Below are 18167 nucleotides of genomic sequence, written 5' to 3'. Positions count from 1 at the left end.
TGTTGAAAAAGCAAGATTTATCATGGGGGTTAACAGGGAGCCGAAAATTATAATATTACATTTGATTCTGCGAGTTAATGAGCCACATTTCGGATTATTAAAGTTGGCAACTTGGCAACGGGCGAGATGGCCCGATCTGATCCCGGTTCCCAGCTCGCTGCTGCAGTGGCATCTTTTCCAGCCAGCTATTCCATACCATATCGATGACTCGGCGGGGTTAAGGGGTTTCGGCGATATTTGCAAAGTCAAACGAAGCGTAAAGTCACGATTAGTTAGACAGGCGTGTTAACGAGTCTTCCGACGATTGGTAGGGGGGTTGGGGGTGAATGGGCGCGGTTTTTGGGGGCGCTGTTTTTGTTCCTGCGGCCTGCCAATGTATGCGTATTAGTCCTGCCACGCCCCCTAGCGCCCACCTCCAGGGCAAAACGCCCTTGTGCAGTAGTAGTTGCCATTTTAATGAGCTGCTATCGGTGCAAGGAGAGCACGGGCACAAACAAAACTTTTGATGCACGCATTAAGAAAAAACCAGAAAAACGGAAAAACAGAAAAACAGAAAGGCGGAAAATCGGAAAATCAGAAAACAGCGCAGCAGGGCCGGGGGAAAAAAAACACACGCAGTTTGCAACCGGGAACTTTTCATTTTATGCGACCGAAGTTTCGCACCGCGACGTGCTAATTAAATGCCTGTTTGCCTAATGAAGTTTGCACAGAGCACTACAAGTTTTAAATTAATGATCCACGATGACCCGACCATCCCTGCACTAAATTAAGACATAAAAACATCATGGGGGAGGGAGGTACTATATTAAGAAAATATTTATATATGTTATAAGAAAGGGCATTTATAAGACGTCTAGTGTTATTAAGCCGGCGATCTAGACGTTTAAGTAATTGAAGGAGAAAGTGAAGTGAAGAAAATTTAAAGAATAACATATGTGAAGAATGTTGAAATAGATGACAGAACTGTTGAATGAAAGTTAAAGCATACTTTTAGACACCTTTCCATGATATTTGAAATCATTAAGCTTTCAATAAAATAACTTCTTTTTAAGCAATCTATGGTTTTATATATTTTGCAATTGAAAAAGAGTTAATCGTGGCACTAATTAATTTTCCCCTTTCGCCCCCCGCACAGATCTGATGCCTATGGACTATTATCCCGATGCCCATCCGGCCCTGCATCTGGTCGTCTACAGCGTCAATCAGAAGGGCCGCTCGGAGCCAATTGTCCTCGAGAATGTTCCCATCAATGAGGCGGACAAGCGTTCAGGTAGGAGTACAAAAAATGGAGTGGAAAACTACTGCAAAGTTTTCCCGCGTCGCTGGGCGGTGAGGGGAAGGAGGGCGAAGGGGAAACTTTGGCTAGACCAGGAGCGAAGGAGCATTCATGGCTTTTTAAGCACCATTTCACCTTTAAAAAGTCATTCAAGTATTTGCATATTCCGCTTAACCGTTTTAGTTTCATTCTTTCATTTATTTCTTTGTTGTTGCTGGTCGCTGTTGTTGTTGTTTTTGTTGTTTTTGTTGCTGGCGCTGTTAGTACAATTGCTCTTTTATTTAACGAGTTTTGTTTATGCTGGGGCGACACTGCAACTCCTCATCCCCCGAAATCCCCATTCCCAGCCCCATCTCCATTTGGATCCCTTCATCCAACATCCCTGGCTAGCCGAAGTAGTGGCACAAAGATTTCTTATTCATGCTTTGTTATTCAACTTTGACGCTAATTTTCTTTAAAAGTTTTTCCGCTCTCGCGACAATAGAGGTAAAAAGTGTGAAAGTGCTTGTTTTTCGAGAATGTGATGGATGGAAAAATACCTGGAAAGCGCTTATAAAAGCCTTACTTGACACACACAGTATAGGATTTTCAGCATATCATTTATATATACAGAATCATAAATTACTCTCGACAACATTTTGTTAGAACATATTTGTGATACCGCATGTTAATAGCATACCATACTAATTCAATATCCTCGACTAATATGCACAATCGAATTATTGGTTTGAGCTGCATAAATTTAATTTCCATCTAATGGGCGAAAACAATTGAATGTGATTACCAGATGACGGGATTGAAACTGAAATTCGTCCGCCCATTCAAGATTCTCCTATTCCAAATGCACGAACTGTGAAAATATGTCGAGCCATCTATCACATCTGCAAATAATTACTCACTTAAACAATTTGCATTACTTTCAAGTAAGTCCCTTAATTAGACCACCACTTTTGCTTTAAGGAGGAGAAGGGTTAATAGTTTTATTCCGCATTCGTAATGATATTACATCGTTTCTTGTCCCATATTAAATCAGTCGAGTTATGCACCAGCATGCCAGTAATTATTGCATCAGCAATTTGAATGGCAACACTACCTGACCAGCATCATCATCAATATTAAACGCAGCGCACGGCGAGTTATATATTACTTATGCTTCCAGTACTGTCCACACTTGGTCAGCCAATAATGTTTATCTGCACAATTGCATATTTGAACGGCATGGACATCGAATCCACTCAATCATCTCCTAATGCGCTCCATGGAGGACTTCTAGGAGGAGGATGGATTGAGTGCTGACCAACTTATCCGGCGTATTATATGACAGCTCCGTTAGCAGTTACCATTTACCTGTTACCTGTTACCAGTTACGAGTTGGGATATTCTGGAAGATGGCCCTGTGTGGGCGACTTAATTTGCGAGCATGCAATCTCCCTACACCTGCCCGCCAGGTGTCAATATTTGCACCTTGGTAAATCTAAAAGCTTTTCTGCCAACAGCCGAATGAAATCGGTCAGGTGATCAGAGAGTGGGTGTATAGGATGCACAGGATGGGCGGCAGGAACATTTTACAATGGCAACACTTGATGCCACATTAATGTAAATATAATCAATTTCATGTTTTAGCCAAAAAAGCGATGGCAACGCAAAACCCCAACAGAGAAAAGAAATATCTTGTTATGCTAAACTGACACACAGAGATTCCCCAGGAGTTACATTATACCACCAGAATACAGCCACATGCACTGAGAGAAACGCAAGACAAGTGAACGCATTTCGAAATGCTTAAAGTAGAAAATATTTATAGCCCAAAGTTACACAACTAGAGTTCCCAGAGTGGCCAGAATAGTTGTGATTGTAGCGAAATTCTCCCAACCGAAACGCTCACTGCGTTTCTCTCAGTGCACACACATCCACCCTGTGGTCGCACGGTAACAAGGTATCAAAAGCGGTAGCGGAAAGCGAGGAGACACCGGAGCCATAGCTCCTGATACTCGCACAGAAGCTCGTCGTTGAGCTCGGGCCCAAAGCCCAGGCGCACGAAATATAAACGATTACTGTACGACATGGAAAAATACATTAAACATGTCTTATCTGAATACAATATCCCAAAAGACAACGGTGCAGAAAGTGAAGCGAAGTAAAGTAAAATAAAATTATACTTGTATGTATGTGGATGTGGATCGCGGATCGAAGGCGGGCGGTAGGGAAATGTGACCGCCATTGCAATAGATGACAGCCAGCTCCTCCTGCCTCCTGCCTCCTGGCCCCTGCCACCAACTTCACTTTATTGTATACCCTCTACCGCTGTCTGTCTCGTTTTCTTGAAATGGAGCGGCAGACGCAGACACCGTTTCCTTTATTTATGCTTACTTTGTGTAAACGCATTCCTGCCTTGAAAGCCACATGGGCACGTTGGCCTACACTGGCAGAAAAAGCAGGACTGTATGGCGTCTACCCTACAGGTGCCACGTAGATATATATACTAAATGCCAGCACTCCTTTGGATACAGCCTTGCATTAATAAAAGTATCTTTTGAATCTTAAGCATTCCTACAATAGATTAGACCTATAAAACCTAGTTCTTCCTCCGAGTAAGCACTGATGTTTTCTCCCAGTACCCTTCGTATTCCCAATACATTTTAACCAATCCACTTTTTCATCATCTCGTCGAATCATTTATATCTCAAACGGGAGCATTAAATCGAATTAAGCTCATGAGCGGAGACAGAGGCAGGGGCAGCCGGATGGAGAACAGCCAGCTCCTGCCTGCACTCATCCAAATGAAGCCCATGCAAACAATTGGCTTATGAGCGGCACGCAGGACTCACTCCTGGTGGTTGGGATACATGGATAGTTTGCCACCGTGGTCCGTGGAGCCACTGAGCTCTCCTGCCTGCCACACGGAGGAGTGACTCCACCCGACAGGCTCCTGGCTCGGTTGTCTGGCTTATCCGCTTAAGTCGGGGCATGTGCATAGAGGTGGGCCCCCAGTTGCCGGTTGGCTGGGTGGCTGGCACACCATTCCAGGTGGTTTTATTGGTAAATATTTGCACAAGTGTGAAAATTTCATTACGCCAGTGTGCTTATATTTAAATTAAATTTCTTTTTCTTCTGGCATCTCATCTCGACTTGTGTTTCGGTTTCAAGTGCCCTCTTCCTGGTTGCCAAATATACATTTTATTTGGCAAGCGATTGCTCGCTTCGGTTTTGTTCCTTTTATGCCCTTTGTGTTGTCGGGCTGCCTGGTGCGATTGGGGATTTGTCGACGGCGGAACGGACGGAACGGAGGGAGAATAAGGATACGGATGTATCTGAGTGTGTTTGGTGTATGTGCCCAACTGGATAATTCGAAAATGTTGCCGCCCACATGCAAAAGGTGCGCCGGTTAGTGCCAATTCTTCACATTCAGCCATAAATGAGAATTGAGAATTACGTATCCGCCATGTGGTGTCGTTTGGCTGAGCATCAAACGGAATGATGAATTTATAATGAATTATTCCCACTCCGGCATGACATTGAATAAATGAATAAATTTGGCATTTAATTCAATTCACTCGCTCGCCAATATGCGCATCGATTCATAAATCATTTAAACGCTACATGAGCATAACGAAATTAAATAACAATTTATTTATCTGCTCGGATGAGCGTTAAGAAATTAATAGAGCACCAGCTTACCAAATCCTATTCGAGTGGCGTAATGCCAAATGTGTGCGTGCCTAATTTCGAATTTGGCTAAACCGTCGGGATTTGGGCCATGCAAATAGGTTCTATGATTGATGCCTTGTCCTAAATCAGGACTCGTTTGCCGGCTGCAATTGCGAGTCATTTAGACCGATCTAATTAAAATTAAAAATGCCATACGTCAGCCAACCAGTCAGAATCCCACCCTCTCTTCGTTTTTTTTTTTTTTTTTATTATTGAGTGCAATGCAAATACATCCAGTTTCAAAAGTTTATAACCTATTCCATGGCATGAAATCCTTGTACTTTCAGTAAATTTTATTCGATTAAGCCATCATCTGTCAATCCTTTCAAAGTTTTTGCAAGACATAATCAAATTGAAATACCAATACACAGTAGTACAAGACTCAATTAACATTTTTTCACTATTTACTGCTCAAACAAGCACTTTTCCATTCGTTAAATATCTTAATCGGCGATTGAAATGCATTGTTTCAAGCCAACAAGTTACCGACATGCTGGATGTTTTGAATAAAATGTTATAATACGCTCAATGTCCTGAGTTGAATTCATTTTTATTACCAATATGGCATGCAAAATAAAACGCGTGGCTGAAATGCTTTTAGCCGGGTAAAACTCGATAAACTATACAAATCGAAATAGCAAAAACTTTCGGCCCTCGCATTTTGAACGCGCTGGCTGAGCACACACACTACGAGCATATATATTTGTACTTTTTCCAAAAGTCATGTGCCGGCAATTACAAGCCACCTAAAAGTGGGTTGGTATTGGGTGGTTGTAGGTTGTGTGTGGTGGGTGAAAGTTGGAGTGGTTCTTTGCACGGATGTGTTCGCTTAGACGCAGCCATGCATAAATGAGCAATTTCGCCAGCGGCGCAGTTTCGTCAACATTTGGCACAGCAACATTCGGCAGTCAAAGAATATTTATTGATTTGCAACTTTGGCGTTTGGCTGACAACAAGACCAGGTTTATAAATTAGCAACAGTCTGCATGCACCACCCATCCCATTACCATCCCATTACAGCCTGTTGTTAGCATGTCGTTTGGTTATTACAGTAGGCACTGCTTATAAACTGACTTTTATAAAGATTTATAACGGCTATGGTTTAATGGCGTTGTGGTAAAGACATAAAATAGTTCCTGGCCTCTTGGTTTAGCCAATTCTAGCGCTATAAATTTACATTTAATAACATCGTAATCGTATAATCAAGAAAACAGAAACTAAATTGAACATTGCAAAAGTTGTGATATCAAGATTATTCGGTTAATTTAATTCGTTTATTAAAAAAATCAAAGTGAAGTTTGTAATTTTTGAGAACCAACGCCAAATAAGCCTAAATATTTGGTGAAATATCAAAATGAAATCATTGTTTAATCAATTTAGCATCCACTGTATTTCCGCTTCCTGATTCCTGCTGTTTGTTTTGATGTTTCCCTATTGAGTTTCTGTGTTGCATATCCGCAGGCGCGCAATTTGTTGAATGTCGAAAATATACACTGTGTACGGAGGTTGGCGTCGCATCGCAATGCTCAGGTTGCGTATCCGCAGTGTGGGCGGCCGGTCTTGTAATGCATATTCCATTACGAGTTACCGAATCGTCCGAAAATCCAGCCGAGAAGCGGATTTTAATTGAAATGCTTAGCTCTGATGTTAAAGCCATCGCCATCGCAATTGGAATCGCAATAGCAAATACAACAAACTAAGCGAGCGATTGGCTGAAGGAACGCTGCCTGTGGCAGCCACTTGACATGCGACGTGCGTTTTATGGGCGCAAACCCAAGGGGCGGGGCGTGGCGGTGCGGTATTGGCCATATGGGTTATGGATTTGGGTGATATGGCTGGCTCGGCTGGAAAAGCGCTGGGCGAGCAGCATTCAAGTGGCCAACGCCGCATCCAATTTATTGGACCCTCGCCGACCAATGGCTATTTATCGCGTTCGGTCAGACAAAGAGCTGGCATATAGCTTTCATCATCAGAAGTCAGGGAAAATAACCTGCATACGCGTGCGTTTTATATCACAAATTGTATTTTAAGTGCCGCATTCCCAATTATGTTTGAACTTTGCACTCACTGCGAGAGTCGTAGCATGATGAAAATAAACGTATTTTGAGATTACATAAACGGGGTTTTAAGCTATGAAAGCATTAAACAAAAATGTTGATTAAAAATTAATATAAATAATTTAATATGTTTAAATATATCACACTTTTTCTTTCATAAAGATATATTGAAAAACTGCCTTCCTACCTCATTATTATTCATTATTATTATTTCCTTTTGCATCACTTTCTTTTAACCAAATAAATAAAATTAAAATTATAATAAATCTTAACATAAATAAACTTATAAGCGTATGTATCTATCAGTTTTAAATATTTTTTTTTCATTAGGCTTAATTAAGAATAAAAGCAACCTAGAGAATTACCATGGGTAATTCCCAAATTACCAAATGGGAATTACCAAAAGGGGTATATCTATGTTCGATTTAATCGAAATTTCACTGTGCAATTCCTGAATAGGGGAATACATACATTTTACCTTCTGTTAGCATGATTACAATTATTTCTACTAACTGTATACATTTTTATTGGAAGCCCAAACATGAAAGGAACATCATCAATGAAGACACATCTCCCGTAGCAATGTCCTAATCGCTCTACCATTTGTTGCTTCCATTTTGCAGATGGTCGAATGGGCCTGTCCATCTTGCCCCTGGCTGCTCTCCTCGCCGGCACACTATTCACCGTGGGCATAGCGGTGCTATCCGTGGTGGTCATCGCCGTTCGCAGGCGCCGTGGCCAAGGAGCCCGCAACATGTGCGATGACAAGGACAAACACCTGGGTGGGTAATTGCAGCACACGCACGGACATGTGGAGGGCACCCAAATACCCTGGCAGGGGATCAAATAGTTTCCTTTGATGGCCCGTCATCAAGTGTTGAGGTTTTTCAGTTTCTATTAGGTGATCCGCTCCCATTATACAAATCCTATACAGCTTCTAAATGTATCCTGACTTTATGAAGAAGTATCCTCAATCTAAAACTTTAATCAAATCGTATCTACCAGAACTGCGTTACTTAACTAATTACAATACATTTCGAATTAATGATGAATTAATAATGATGAACTTGATGTCAAAAATCAAGTTCTAGATAGTTAGTTAGTTAGCTATCTTGGCAGTGAAAAAGATCAGTTTTAAGGATGGTTCCAAGTAACATGCTGCAAGGGTATTTAGAACCACACAGTGCTGAGCCAACCCTATATGCTGTTGCTCTTTTTGCTAATGCTCCACTCTCCCGACAGGCATGGATGTGACGGTGACTGCGCCCTTGGAAACGGGAGCTGGCCACCAGCGACTCGTGGTGGCCTACACCCTGAAGCAGGGCATCGAGAAGCAGCCGGACATATTGAGCGCCCAGAAGAGTGCTCCAACTGGCGGTGACGCCTCGTCGCCGCTGGGAAATCGGCCGAGTGGTTTGTTCGCTGGCGGAGGAGGAGGCGGAGGAGGTGGTGGTGGGGCGGCCGGCCTTGCATCTGCCGCTCCCATGACGGGCAACACTGGTGGCCACAAAACCACGGATTATGTAAGTGCCAGTGGGCAGGAGGAGGCGTTGCCCTTTAACTATGCCATTTATGTATGTAGTCGACAACACAGGCGTTTATTGTAAACGGGCAGGACTTTATAGACATCCTTTACATTGCATTTTCAGTATGTTCCCCCCAATAATATGAAAATGATACTCAAAAAAAAATGTTAAATTAATTATCGAAAGTACATTCATTGATGGGAACATTACACAAAAAACGCAATGCAGAGGAAATGTAGTATTTATCTTTTATTAAATCGTTTTTTTAACTGGGTTTCTGTTTAGCGACTAGCCATCTAATCCCATTTTCATTGCAGGATGGCAATGCGCCGCACCTGAACAGCCCGCCCTCACAGTCCAGCACCTTGAAGCTGGAGAGTGACCCCGCGGCGGGTGGTGGTGGCCTGGTCGGTGCCCGGAGTGGCGGGAGCAACCCACCGCTTCTCTACGACGCCATGCCCACGCTGAGTCGCTACGAGCAGCTGGGCCTGAGCATGGCCAGCTATTCAGCCGGAGCGGGCACGGGCGGCAGCAGCAGCACCCTCAGCTCCGCCGGCAGCACGGTGAGCAATGCGATGGCCGCCAACGGAAGTGCGGGCCCGGGTGGCTATGCCGCCCACCTGCACCACACACTGCCCCACAACATGGCTCCTCAGCGGGGCCACGATCCGCTCAACCTGGCCGACTACCTGACCACCAGCAGCCTTATAGACTACGGCCTCAACAAGCCGCCCGCTGCCCACATGACGCTGCCCAAGGGCATGGGTCTGGGCCTGGGGATGGGATTGGGAGTGGGCGTTGGAGCAGGAATGGGCGTCGGTCCTGGACCGGGAATGGGCATGGGCATGGCATCGACGATGGCCGGCACGAGCCTGTCGCCGTCGCAGCTAAACACCATCACGCACAAGTCGGCGGCAGGACGAAACCACATCATCACGGACACACTGCCCGGGCCGGAGAGCTGCGTCTAAGCACCATCCTGTCGTCCTGGCATGGAAACCAAAAGACTGGCGCACAGCAGTAGCCCAAAAACACAGCCGAATCAGAGTGACACCGAACAACTACTAGTCATGTGAAGCTGCGGTCAAGTTTGCGGTGAAGGGGTTGAATGCGTTAGTTAATCCAGGTCAAGCCACCCTTATAAGTTTACTGATTCTACAGACCAAGTTTGAGAGTATGGAGTATAAAGTATACATGGTTTTATAGAAAAATTTAAATCTATTTCGAAGAAGATACGTGTTGTTTTTAGTAAACATTCGGTAAATTTTAAATGTTTATGTTTGTAAAACAACATATCCTAAATTTACGAACTACACTGTAAACTAAATAATTTTAGGATTCCAGAAATCACATTTTGTTAGTTGTATAGCGTTTTGTAAGCTCTATTATCTGATTAATATAAGATTATTCTAAACTAGAAATGAAATGGAGATTATCATTGTCAAAACGAAACTTTCTTAGAATAAATCTGTTGTAAAATTAAAAGTGCTGTAAGAAAGCCAATTTTAAGTTGGTTTTGAGTTTGGTCTTAAGCGAATTTGAAAAGAGGGTACTACCAACTTGACCGCAGCTGTACATTTAAAAACCTTGTTCGACAGCGTCGCTTAGAAGTAATTACTAGATGTAGAGGAGTAGCTAAAGTACGAATATGTATATGTAATACGTGTGTCTGTGTCTCCGTTCGTTTGTAAATGTTTAAGCTAAGTGTAACCGTAGATGTACTTGTATACTATATCCTCCGACTGGTGTAGGTCGTAGCCCCTCCCAGCCCCGCGCCTCGTGGTTCAGTCTTTAATTTAAGGGGCGACCCCCAAGGTGAAACTAATCTTCCACGACCTGTACCCATTGCGAGGCCGAGTGGCTGGGAGCAGGGCTCTCCAACTCGAAACTCGTTGTTGAATCTGTTTGTCCCGGCTAAAGTGAGAAGAACACATCCCCCGGAAAACATAGCCCCTCCTGCCGCAGACGCACTATTTGAACTGCCCTCCCGCAAACGAGATCAAAGTCGGGCCGACCCGAAAAAAGGCAAAGTTATATTGGACACGTCTTGCGCCATTGCGTGCCCAGTGCTGGTCATTATTTAACTTTTAAACACGCGCCAAAAACAGCACCAGATTTGAATTTAATGGTCACAGCAGTTGCTCCCGCTCCCGCTACCGCTCCGGCTCCACTGGCATTAGCAGCGGGGCCAGCCAACAAGTGAGCAATAAAGAAAAGTTTAGAAAAATATCCCAATCCATGCTGCCGGCCGAATCACCAATCCGGAGTACCCCATCCCAAATGAATGGGTATATAGAACTGGGCACGGATTTGTGCGCACGATAGCGCAAAACGATGACAATAAATGGAAAACTTTTTAATAAGCTAATAAAATGATTTATGCGGGTCGAGCGATAAGAGGGATAAAAGGCACGGAGTTCCACTTCCAGATGGCCATTTGATGGGCCCGATTCCGGCCAATTCCGACAGACAGACACCTCATTGACGAACGCCAACCAGTTGGACCTGAGCACGCACACACACACACACATACACAACGAATGTATTCTTGAGCATTATTTATTGGATATTGAATGGGTCGGCCCAGCTCGCAGGATTGGGGCAGTTCAAGAGGGGAGCGTAGCCCCCACCCCCCCACCACCCTATCATCCCCCTTTCATTGGCAATTGTTATCAAGGCATTAGCACATCGGAAATGCTATACGACTATATCATACTCAAGACAAGGGCTAAACGACTATAAGTGTTCTAACGTTTGTCATATCAGTTGGGCGATTCAGTTCTTGACTTTCTATCGAAAAAACGTAATTGAAAAAAAGAAATGTATATGCTAAGTCATCGATAGCGATTAGTAAAATCAATGTAATGTCATAATGTTTAAATGTAAAAGTTATAGCATCCAGGTAACTGGTAGAGCAAATCGTAAACTTCCTCCAAGTTTATACATATATAGTAAAGGTCCCCGCTGTAGATAACCAAAATCGAGTGCCAGTAGTGCAATTTTAAAACGATCCCCAACAACCTGTAGCATCACGACATCCCCATGATCCATGTCGAGGTCAGCAGATACTATTTTATGAGCCTCAGAGAGGTCAACGATGTACATACATACATGCAAGCCCAAGTCCCGAAAACAGACAGACATACATACATATACACATCATTGTAACTGACTACATATGTAAAAATGCTTAAAATATTTGTGATAAAGTAATAATGTTAATGATAAGGAATAAAACGTAAATATATTAATGAGAATACATTGAGTTTGAATTAAAGCAATTCGAGTTGTATTTTCATTGCTGGGAGGCACAAGGTTTCCTAAATTCTTTTTTTAGCAATCTAAAAACGTTACCATATCTTCACTCATTTGAATGATTTTTTGATACCAATACAAAATTATTTTGTAGCAAAGCAGATGTTTTTGAGCTTGCAAGATAGCTCCATCGAGATTGGAATTAAGTTCTATGCTGGCTAATAAACTTATTTGAGTAAAATTTACCAAAACGAATTCTCAACACTAAAGTACTAAAGTAAAGTATGGAAATGTAGGACATGCAGATGACCGCCTTCGCAACCCCATTTATTGTTAAAAATACGTTACTATTTAAATTTGAAAAATGTGTGCCGTTCACAATGGACGCCCCGTCAGCCAGTGTTGGTAAGGGTGCGCAGCAACTGGATAGGTCAGTGTCCAAAAGGGACTAACGCGTGGCGAGCATAAACATCTGTTTGTCGGAGTCACAAAATGTAGGAAGTTTATGGTTTATAATAATTGATTGGATTGCTGGCGCAACTTTGGCGTCCCCGAAATTTGAAGTGTGTTGTGAGTGCTTAACCCACATGAGTGCAAAATTGCCATGGCAACGTGAATCGAACACGAACAGCAACACCCACACAGAGACCATTGAAGATCCGCGCATTGTGGCGCAGTATTGCATCAGCAACTGCGTAAGTGCAGCACATTGACTCCATTTTTGTTTTGCTGATGAAATCGCAGCGCGATTTTTGTTTCTTGTGAAATTCCGCTCTATGCTTGCCAAGCTTTTGTTTGTTGGTTGCATGAATTCGGTAAACGCGACAGTTACTTCCCGGAATTCAAACGGAAAGGAGCTTTCCGCGAAGCGTCCTCAATCAATTTCGAGATAGAGATAGAGAATAATAACGCAGCTGACGCGGTCAAAACAAAAGCGCTTGTGTAGAAAATCAAATGCGAAGCAAACGCGGCGAGGACAAGACGCGAAAAGCTGTCAAAACTACGCGCCGAAAAAGGAAAGGGTCTGGTCGATCAGAAATCCGCTACGCAACACAGATTGCGTATCTACATAAAACGTAATAATTTAATTGTGTGGGAGTTATCTCACAATTAAGAAGGTTCGTTTTTAAACTAAGTTTCCTTATTTGAACAACAATCGTAGAACTAAAGAGGTGTGTTTGAATTGTGGAAAGCCAAGCATTAATTGTTGAATAAAATTATCAAACGTCGCGGCTTCGCATCAAAATCGTGAAAAAGTTAACTTTTATAGTTCCAGTGTCGAAGGACGTAATGGCGTGTGACGTAATTAAACATTGTATATCCTGCCTTCTAATTGCAAAAATAAAGTAATTAGAATTAAAACCTATAAATTTACCATTTATCGTTAGCTTTAGTAATTAAATAGGTTCGTAATAACATCCCGCATTAAATATTTAGGTAACTTTCTTCTTGTGGAAATTCACTAAGTTAATTTTTTTAAGCTCAACCCCCACTTGCTAAACAAAAAATACGTTCCATGAAAGAACTCAAACGCCCTAGGGTAAGGTATTGCGAAAGCTTTTGAAGTATTCAGGTGCTTGTTCTTCGGTCAACAAAGCAAAACAATCGGGAGCAGGTTATAAACAAAATCGAAAGGCACCCAAAAGCGGAGAGCACAAGTACGCACACAACTACGAACTACAACTACAAAGCACAGCACTCAGAACCCAGATAGCCGAACGAACAACAAATTCGACCTGGGCAAATGAAAAGCGCAGCCAAAATCGATATTTTGTGCCAGCGTCGCGCGCAAATAGGAGCTGCTTTAGCGCTTAATATCTCGAATAAACTCGAGCGGATTGGTTTGATTAGTGAGCCAAATATAGGGATTATCTGGTAAGATGTTTGGAACTTGTCGTATTATCGACCTTCTGTTCCACCTGCCCCCGCGCGTGGGCTCGAAACAACGGCCAGAGTCGTGGCAAACATAAACAAGCATTTTCAAGGTCGCTGCAAGTCAAAGACGGCCAAAAAAACAAATGGGGAAAATTTCAGTTTTGATGGATACACATAAGCAAACGGTTCCATCAAAAAGATACATAGAAGTTGAAAAATAATTGTTTTTAAAGTGAAACAAATGACGTGGTGTCGAAATAAAATTAAAAAAACTTTAGTACAATATTAAAAGTTATTTCAACCCAATTATATTGGGTAATTCTCAGACTAAATACAGTACAGTATGAGTAAACAAATCAAATAATATTTACTTATGCATGTATCTCATTGCTATTATTTCAGCCACGGCTGTTCGAAAATCTGTATGTATGTACATAAGTATGTACATATGTACATTTTCGATGTCGCAATTGGCCCAAAAAATGTTTTCTTCTCAAGACAAAGAGTTCCTTTGTCTAAACAGAATTTTTACCATTTACCTCATCTGAATTTTGTATTTATATGATCCACGCTTCCCTTTTGCAGCAACACATTATGGAGTCCTTCCTGAGTCTCTTTGATCCCAATCAGGACGACGGCTTCGAGGAAGAGCCCGAGCTCAATGGCAACAGCAGCGGCGGCGGAAGCAGCAGCAGCGACTATGAGACGGACGCCAATGCCAACGAGTGCAGCGTAGTGAGCGGGATGCCCACCGAGCGGGGCAACCTGATCTTCGACTTCGAGCAGGGAATGCTGCCACCAGAGCCGCAGCTCGGAAATGTGGAGTACAAGCTGAAGCTGGTCAACCCGTCGAAGCAGCGATTCGAGCACCTGGTGACCCAGATGAAGTGGCGTCTGCGCGAGGGAAACGGCGAGGCCATCTACGAGATTGGAGTATCCGACGCCGGCTATCTGCAGGGACTCAGCGACAAGGACATGAATGCCTCGCTCACCACGCTCAAGCAGATGGCCCACAGCCTAGGAGCCAGTACCTCAGTGCTGCGGCGAAAGACCATCGCCGCCCGACGCGCCGTCGCCGAGGTACTGGTCCGTAAGATCCCCGACGACCAGCACAACATCGAGGTTCGGGTGGCGGTGCTCGGCGGAGCTGATGCAGGCAAATCCACTTTGCTGGGCGTGCTTACACAGGACGAGCTGGATAACGGACACGGCCGGGCGCGGCTCAATATGTTTAGGCACATGCACGAGATTCAGTCTGGTAATATGTCGTTATAAGCACTAAACACAGATATAAATTAAATTAAGATGTTTGGCATCCATTTTAAATTGTCATCAATAAGGAATATATCAGTTGTACTACATTATTCATACATCTCTCGTTTACAAACTTTTTTTTAAATTATATTTATCACTCACAAAGTCCGGTTTGTTTGCTTGAAAATTACCAATTTGCTCCTCTTTTCCTTAAGGCCGCACCTCCTGCATCTCCCACGAGACGCTTGGCTTCGATGCACTGGGTAATGTGGTCAACTACAAGTACAATGAGATGATGACGGCAGAGGAGATTAGCGACAGGTCCAGCAAGCTGGTTACCTTCATGGATCTAGCCGGACACCGACGCTACATGCGCACCACCGTGCAGGCACTGAGTGGATACTCACCCCACTACGCCATGCTGGTGGTATCGGCGGGCAGCGGTTGCAACGACACCACCGAGGAGCACTTGGCTATCGTGCGGGCACTGGACATGCCCTTCTTTGTATTGGTCACGAAGACAGATATCACATCGCCGGACGCGACGGTACAGGAGTTGTGCAACCTGCTCACCACCATTGGGTGCCGGAAGGTTCCCTTTGTGGTGACCAACACGGATGAGGCCATCTCCGCCGGGTCAAACCAGATCTCCGAGAACATTGTGCCCATCTTTTGCGTATCGAATGTGACCGGCACGGGACTCAACCTAGTCACAAAGTTTCTGTACGTCCTTTCGCCCGGAATCAGCAACGCCGAGAAGGATCGACTCGAGCAGGAGTCTTGCGAGTTCCAGGTGGACGAGATCTTCCGGGTCTCTGACGTCGGACCCGTTGTGGGCGGTCTACTTGTCCAGGGCGTGCTGACCGAGAATATGGCAATGAAGATTGGTCCGCTTCCCGATGGTAGCTTTCATCCCGTTACTGTTAATACTATCCACCGAAACAAGGCTCCTTGCCGAGTTGTCCGAGCTGGTCAGAGCGCTTCGCTGTCTTTCAGTATGGATCAGGATGTGCCCACGCTACGAAGTGGCATGGTTCTTTTGGGTGATATTGGAAATAGTCTGGATGAGCCCTACGGGACCTTCTTCTTCCAAGTGAGTTGCTAGTTTTCATTTATCGTTACCAAATAAATACATCAACTTCCCTTTGCAGGCCAAGGTGTCCGTGCTGTTCCACGCCACGGCCATCTATGTCGGCTTCCAAACCACAGTCCACATAGGCAGCATTCGCCAGACGGCCGTCATTCGGGGCATTATGGGCGGCGAGCGACTGGGCACAAACGATTGTGCTTCGGTGATGTTCGAGTTCGTCGGCCACCCGGAGTACGTGCGTCCTGGAATGCGCATCCTGTTCCGCGAGGGCACCAGCAAAGGAATCGGAGTTGTCACGCAGGTGTTTCCGGTCAACAAGACAGGCATAAAGTAGAGAAGCGGGCCAGATGGATAGTTCCAATGACATATCTATATATCTCAAACAAAGATGACATGTACATATACTTAATTAGCAATTAGAGGGAGGCGTTAAATCTTAGGCAGATCTTCTGTACACTTAGTTTCGGGTTCTGTGATTTTTCGTTTAAGCTCGGCTCACAATCGGATGTTGTGAGTAATCCTTCTCAATTAACCTTATTTCATTAAAATCCACCCCAAAATGCATACAATGTTGCTTTCAATTCGCGTCCGAGCCAAAGAGTATAAATAATTACCGAAGTATTAATTTTTTTCCTTCTAGCAGATGTACATATATATGTACATATGATCAAAACCGACTAACTTTAAGCAACATTTACCATCAATTCTATGGTATACAAAGACGAAAAAGTGCTCAACAATTTGTTTATTTCTGTCTACTGCTAATGTGCTCATCTTGACTACTGTTATCACTTGTTGCCGGGACACTGGCGCCACCTTCAATTTCCTCCGCCTTGGCTGGCACTTCGGATGTGAACCGGAAGAGGACGGGCACCTCTCCTATGGAGGGATTTCCGTTCGCTTCCAACAGGCGAATCCACGAGAGCAATGAGTCCTTTGTGGAGGTGCCTGTGGCACAGATGGCCATAATGGTTCCGTCGTCCTGTTGGTGGACAGAGCGCAGCTTTCCCAGCTGGTTGTGTCGCCTTGGTGGAGCACGACCAAAGAAGGGTACTTCGATGTGGGAGACATCGTCCTCGTCCAGCTGCCGCTCATCTAATTCAGACAGGAACTCAGAATCTGCATCAGCGCGCAGGGTAAAGTAGTTGATCCGGCGATTCCTAAGCCATATGTGAAAGGGTCCCTCGATGTACAGAGCTTTCTGGCGAGAGTGCTCCCGCAGCAGTTTCTCCTGCTCGGGACTCATTCCGCTCACGATCCACGTATCGTCAATGGCATCCTTCAGCTCGCTGGTCTCGAAAACCGTGATTTTGGACCGCAGGTCGACCGTGCACATCCGCTCTAGCGCCAGCTTGGCCATTTCCAATGTATCATCCGGAACAGGATCGGGCAGTGGCCACGGTGATAGGTTCTTAAACTTTGGCATCCAGTACATCATGCGCCAATACTTGCGCAGTGGATGTCCCTGCCTGCCAAACACATTAAGCAGCATCGCCTCCATCTCGTGATCGGGCATCACCCCGCAATCTTCCATCTGCTCAAGCAGATCAATGATACACTGCTGCTGTTTGGGGTAGTGCATGAACTCTGCCTGGAACATGTTGGTGGGTATGAACTTGCCCTTGGGCATCACGTTGATCAGGGCCTTGTAGACCTCCAAGTCTCTTTCCACCCCGAAATCCGCCATATTCTTGAGTGCCGCGTAGATGAACTCCACATGGTTCCGACGGTGGACGTCGCGCTCCTGGAATATCTCCACCATGGTCAGGTAGCTGTTTTTCGTCCTGTCCTGGGCGGCGGCAAAGGGGTTCCTTAAAGCCGGCAGGTTTTTGGTGCCGGGTTTTTGTGCCCTGGGATTTGGATTCGGGTTCTGTTTCGGATTTCCCTCGTCCGTAGCGTAGTTTCGAAAGCGGCTGACCAGCGAATGGCCTCCATTGCCGTGCAGCCGGAGCAGGCATTGTGCGCGGCGCAGCATTTTTTATTTATAATTAATTAATTGAATAAATTTGCAAATACGATTACAAAACATTGCACAAGCTGCGGAACTAGTTCGCGTTTTGCAGCACTGCTGCTGCAACATATGTTTTAATAGTGCCGATAGTCTAGCGTATTTAGCCAAATTTGGT

The 18167-nt window shown here is 44.4% G+C and overlaps 3 protein-coding genes and 1 non-coding gene across 8 annotated transcripts in view; 2 read left to right on the top strand and 2 right to left on the bottom strand.

The window, feature by feature from the left end:
* Positions 1–11822, top strand: part of side-III (sidestep III) — a 96691-nt gene extending 84869 nt beyond the window's left edge. The window contains exons 15-18 of the mRNA NM_001043216.2: positions 1136–1270; positions 7665–7823; positions 8284–8564; positions 8885–11822. Of these exons, the coding sequence (NP_001036681.1) occupies positions 1136–1270; positions 7665–7823; positions 8284–8564; positions 8885–9538 (1229 nt within the window). The 3' untranslated portion in view covers positions 9539–11822. The remainder of the gene's footprint in view (positions 1–1135; positions 1271–7664; positions 7824–8283; positions 8565–8884) is intronic.
* Positions 11823–12281: 459 nt separating this feature from the next.
* On the top strand, positions 12282–16604 carry CG2017 (uncharacterized protein). 5 transcript variants are annotated; one of them, NM_169117.2, is made up of 4 exons: positions 12282–12316; positions 14283–14955; positions 15167–16044; positions 16103–16604. In NM_169117.2, exons 2-4 carry the CDS (start codon positions 14292–14294, stop codon positions 16373–16375), a joined length of 1815 nt encoding a protein of 604 aa, NP_731026.1. In that variant the 5' UTR covers positions 12282–12316; positions 14283–14291; the 3' UTR covers positions 16376–16604. The 5 variants fall into 5 exon arrangements, with proteins under 5 accessions (NP_731026.1, NP_649603.3, NP_731025.1 ...); NM_141346.3 differs by having other exon boundaries at positions 12282–12517; NM_169116.2 differs by lacking the exon at positions 12282–12316 and adding an exon at positions 12785–12940.
* asRNA:CR46133 (antisense RNA:CR46133) lies at positions 15793–16492 on the bottom strand. Its single transcript, NR_133331.1, has one exon.
* Positions 16605–16772: 168 nt separating the features above from the next.
* ECSIT lies at positions 16773–18102 on the bottom strand. The gene has a single exon (NM_141345.2). The coding sequence runs from the start codon at positions 18014–18016 to the stop codon at positions 16787–16789; it is 1230 nt and encodes a 409-aa protein (NP_649602.2). The 5' UTR covers positions 18017–18102; the 3' UTR covers positions 16773–16786.
* Positions 18103–18167: the final 65 nt, after the last annotated feature.

This window comes from Drosophila melanogaster, chromosome 3R, assembly GCF_000001215.4.
Source record: "Drosophila melanogaster chromosome 3R".
NCBI lineage: Eukaryota > Metazoa > Arthropoda > Insecta > Diptera > Drosophilidae > Drosophila > Drosophila melanogaster.
The sequence above is the reverse complement of the archived record's forward strand: the minus strand, read 5'-3'. Positions and strand labels throughout refer to the sequence as shown.

Excerpts from the sequence above, each read along its gene's own strand:
- CG2017 (NM_141346.3), top strand. The coding sequence starts at position 12,410 with ATGAGTGCAAAATTGCCATGGCAACGTGAATCGAACACGAACAGCAAC. Across the intron at positions 14,956-15,166 it reads CATGCACGAGATTCAGTCTG|GCCGCACCTCCTGCATCTCC; the intron begins GTAATATGTCGT and ends CTTTTCCTTAAG. Across the intron at positions 16,045-16,102 it reads ACGGGACCTTCTTCTTCCAA|GCCAAGGTGTCCGTGCTGTT; the intron begins GTGAGTTGCTAG and ends TTCCCTTTGCAG.
- ECSIT (NM_141345.2), bottom strand. The coding sequence starts at position 18,016 with ATGCTGCGCCGCGCACAATGCCTGCTCCGGCTGCACGGCAATGGAGGC.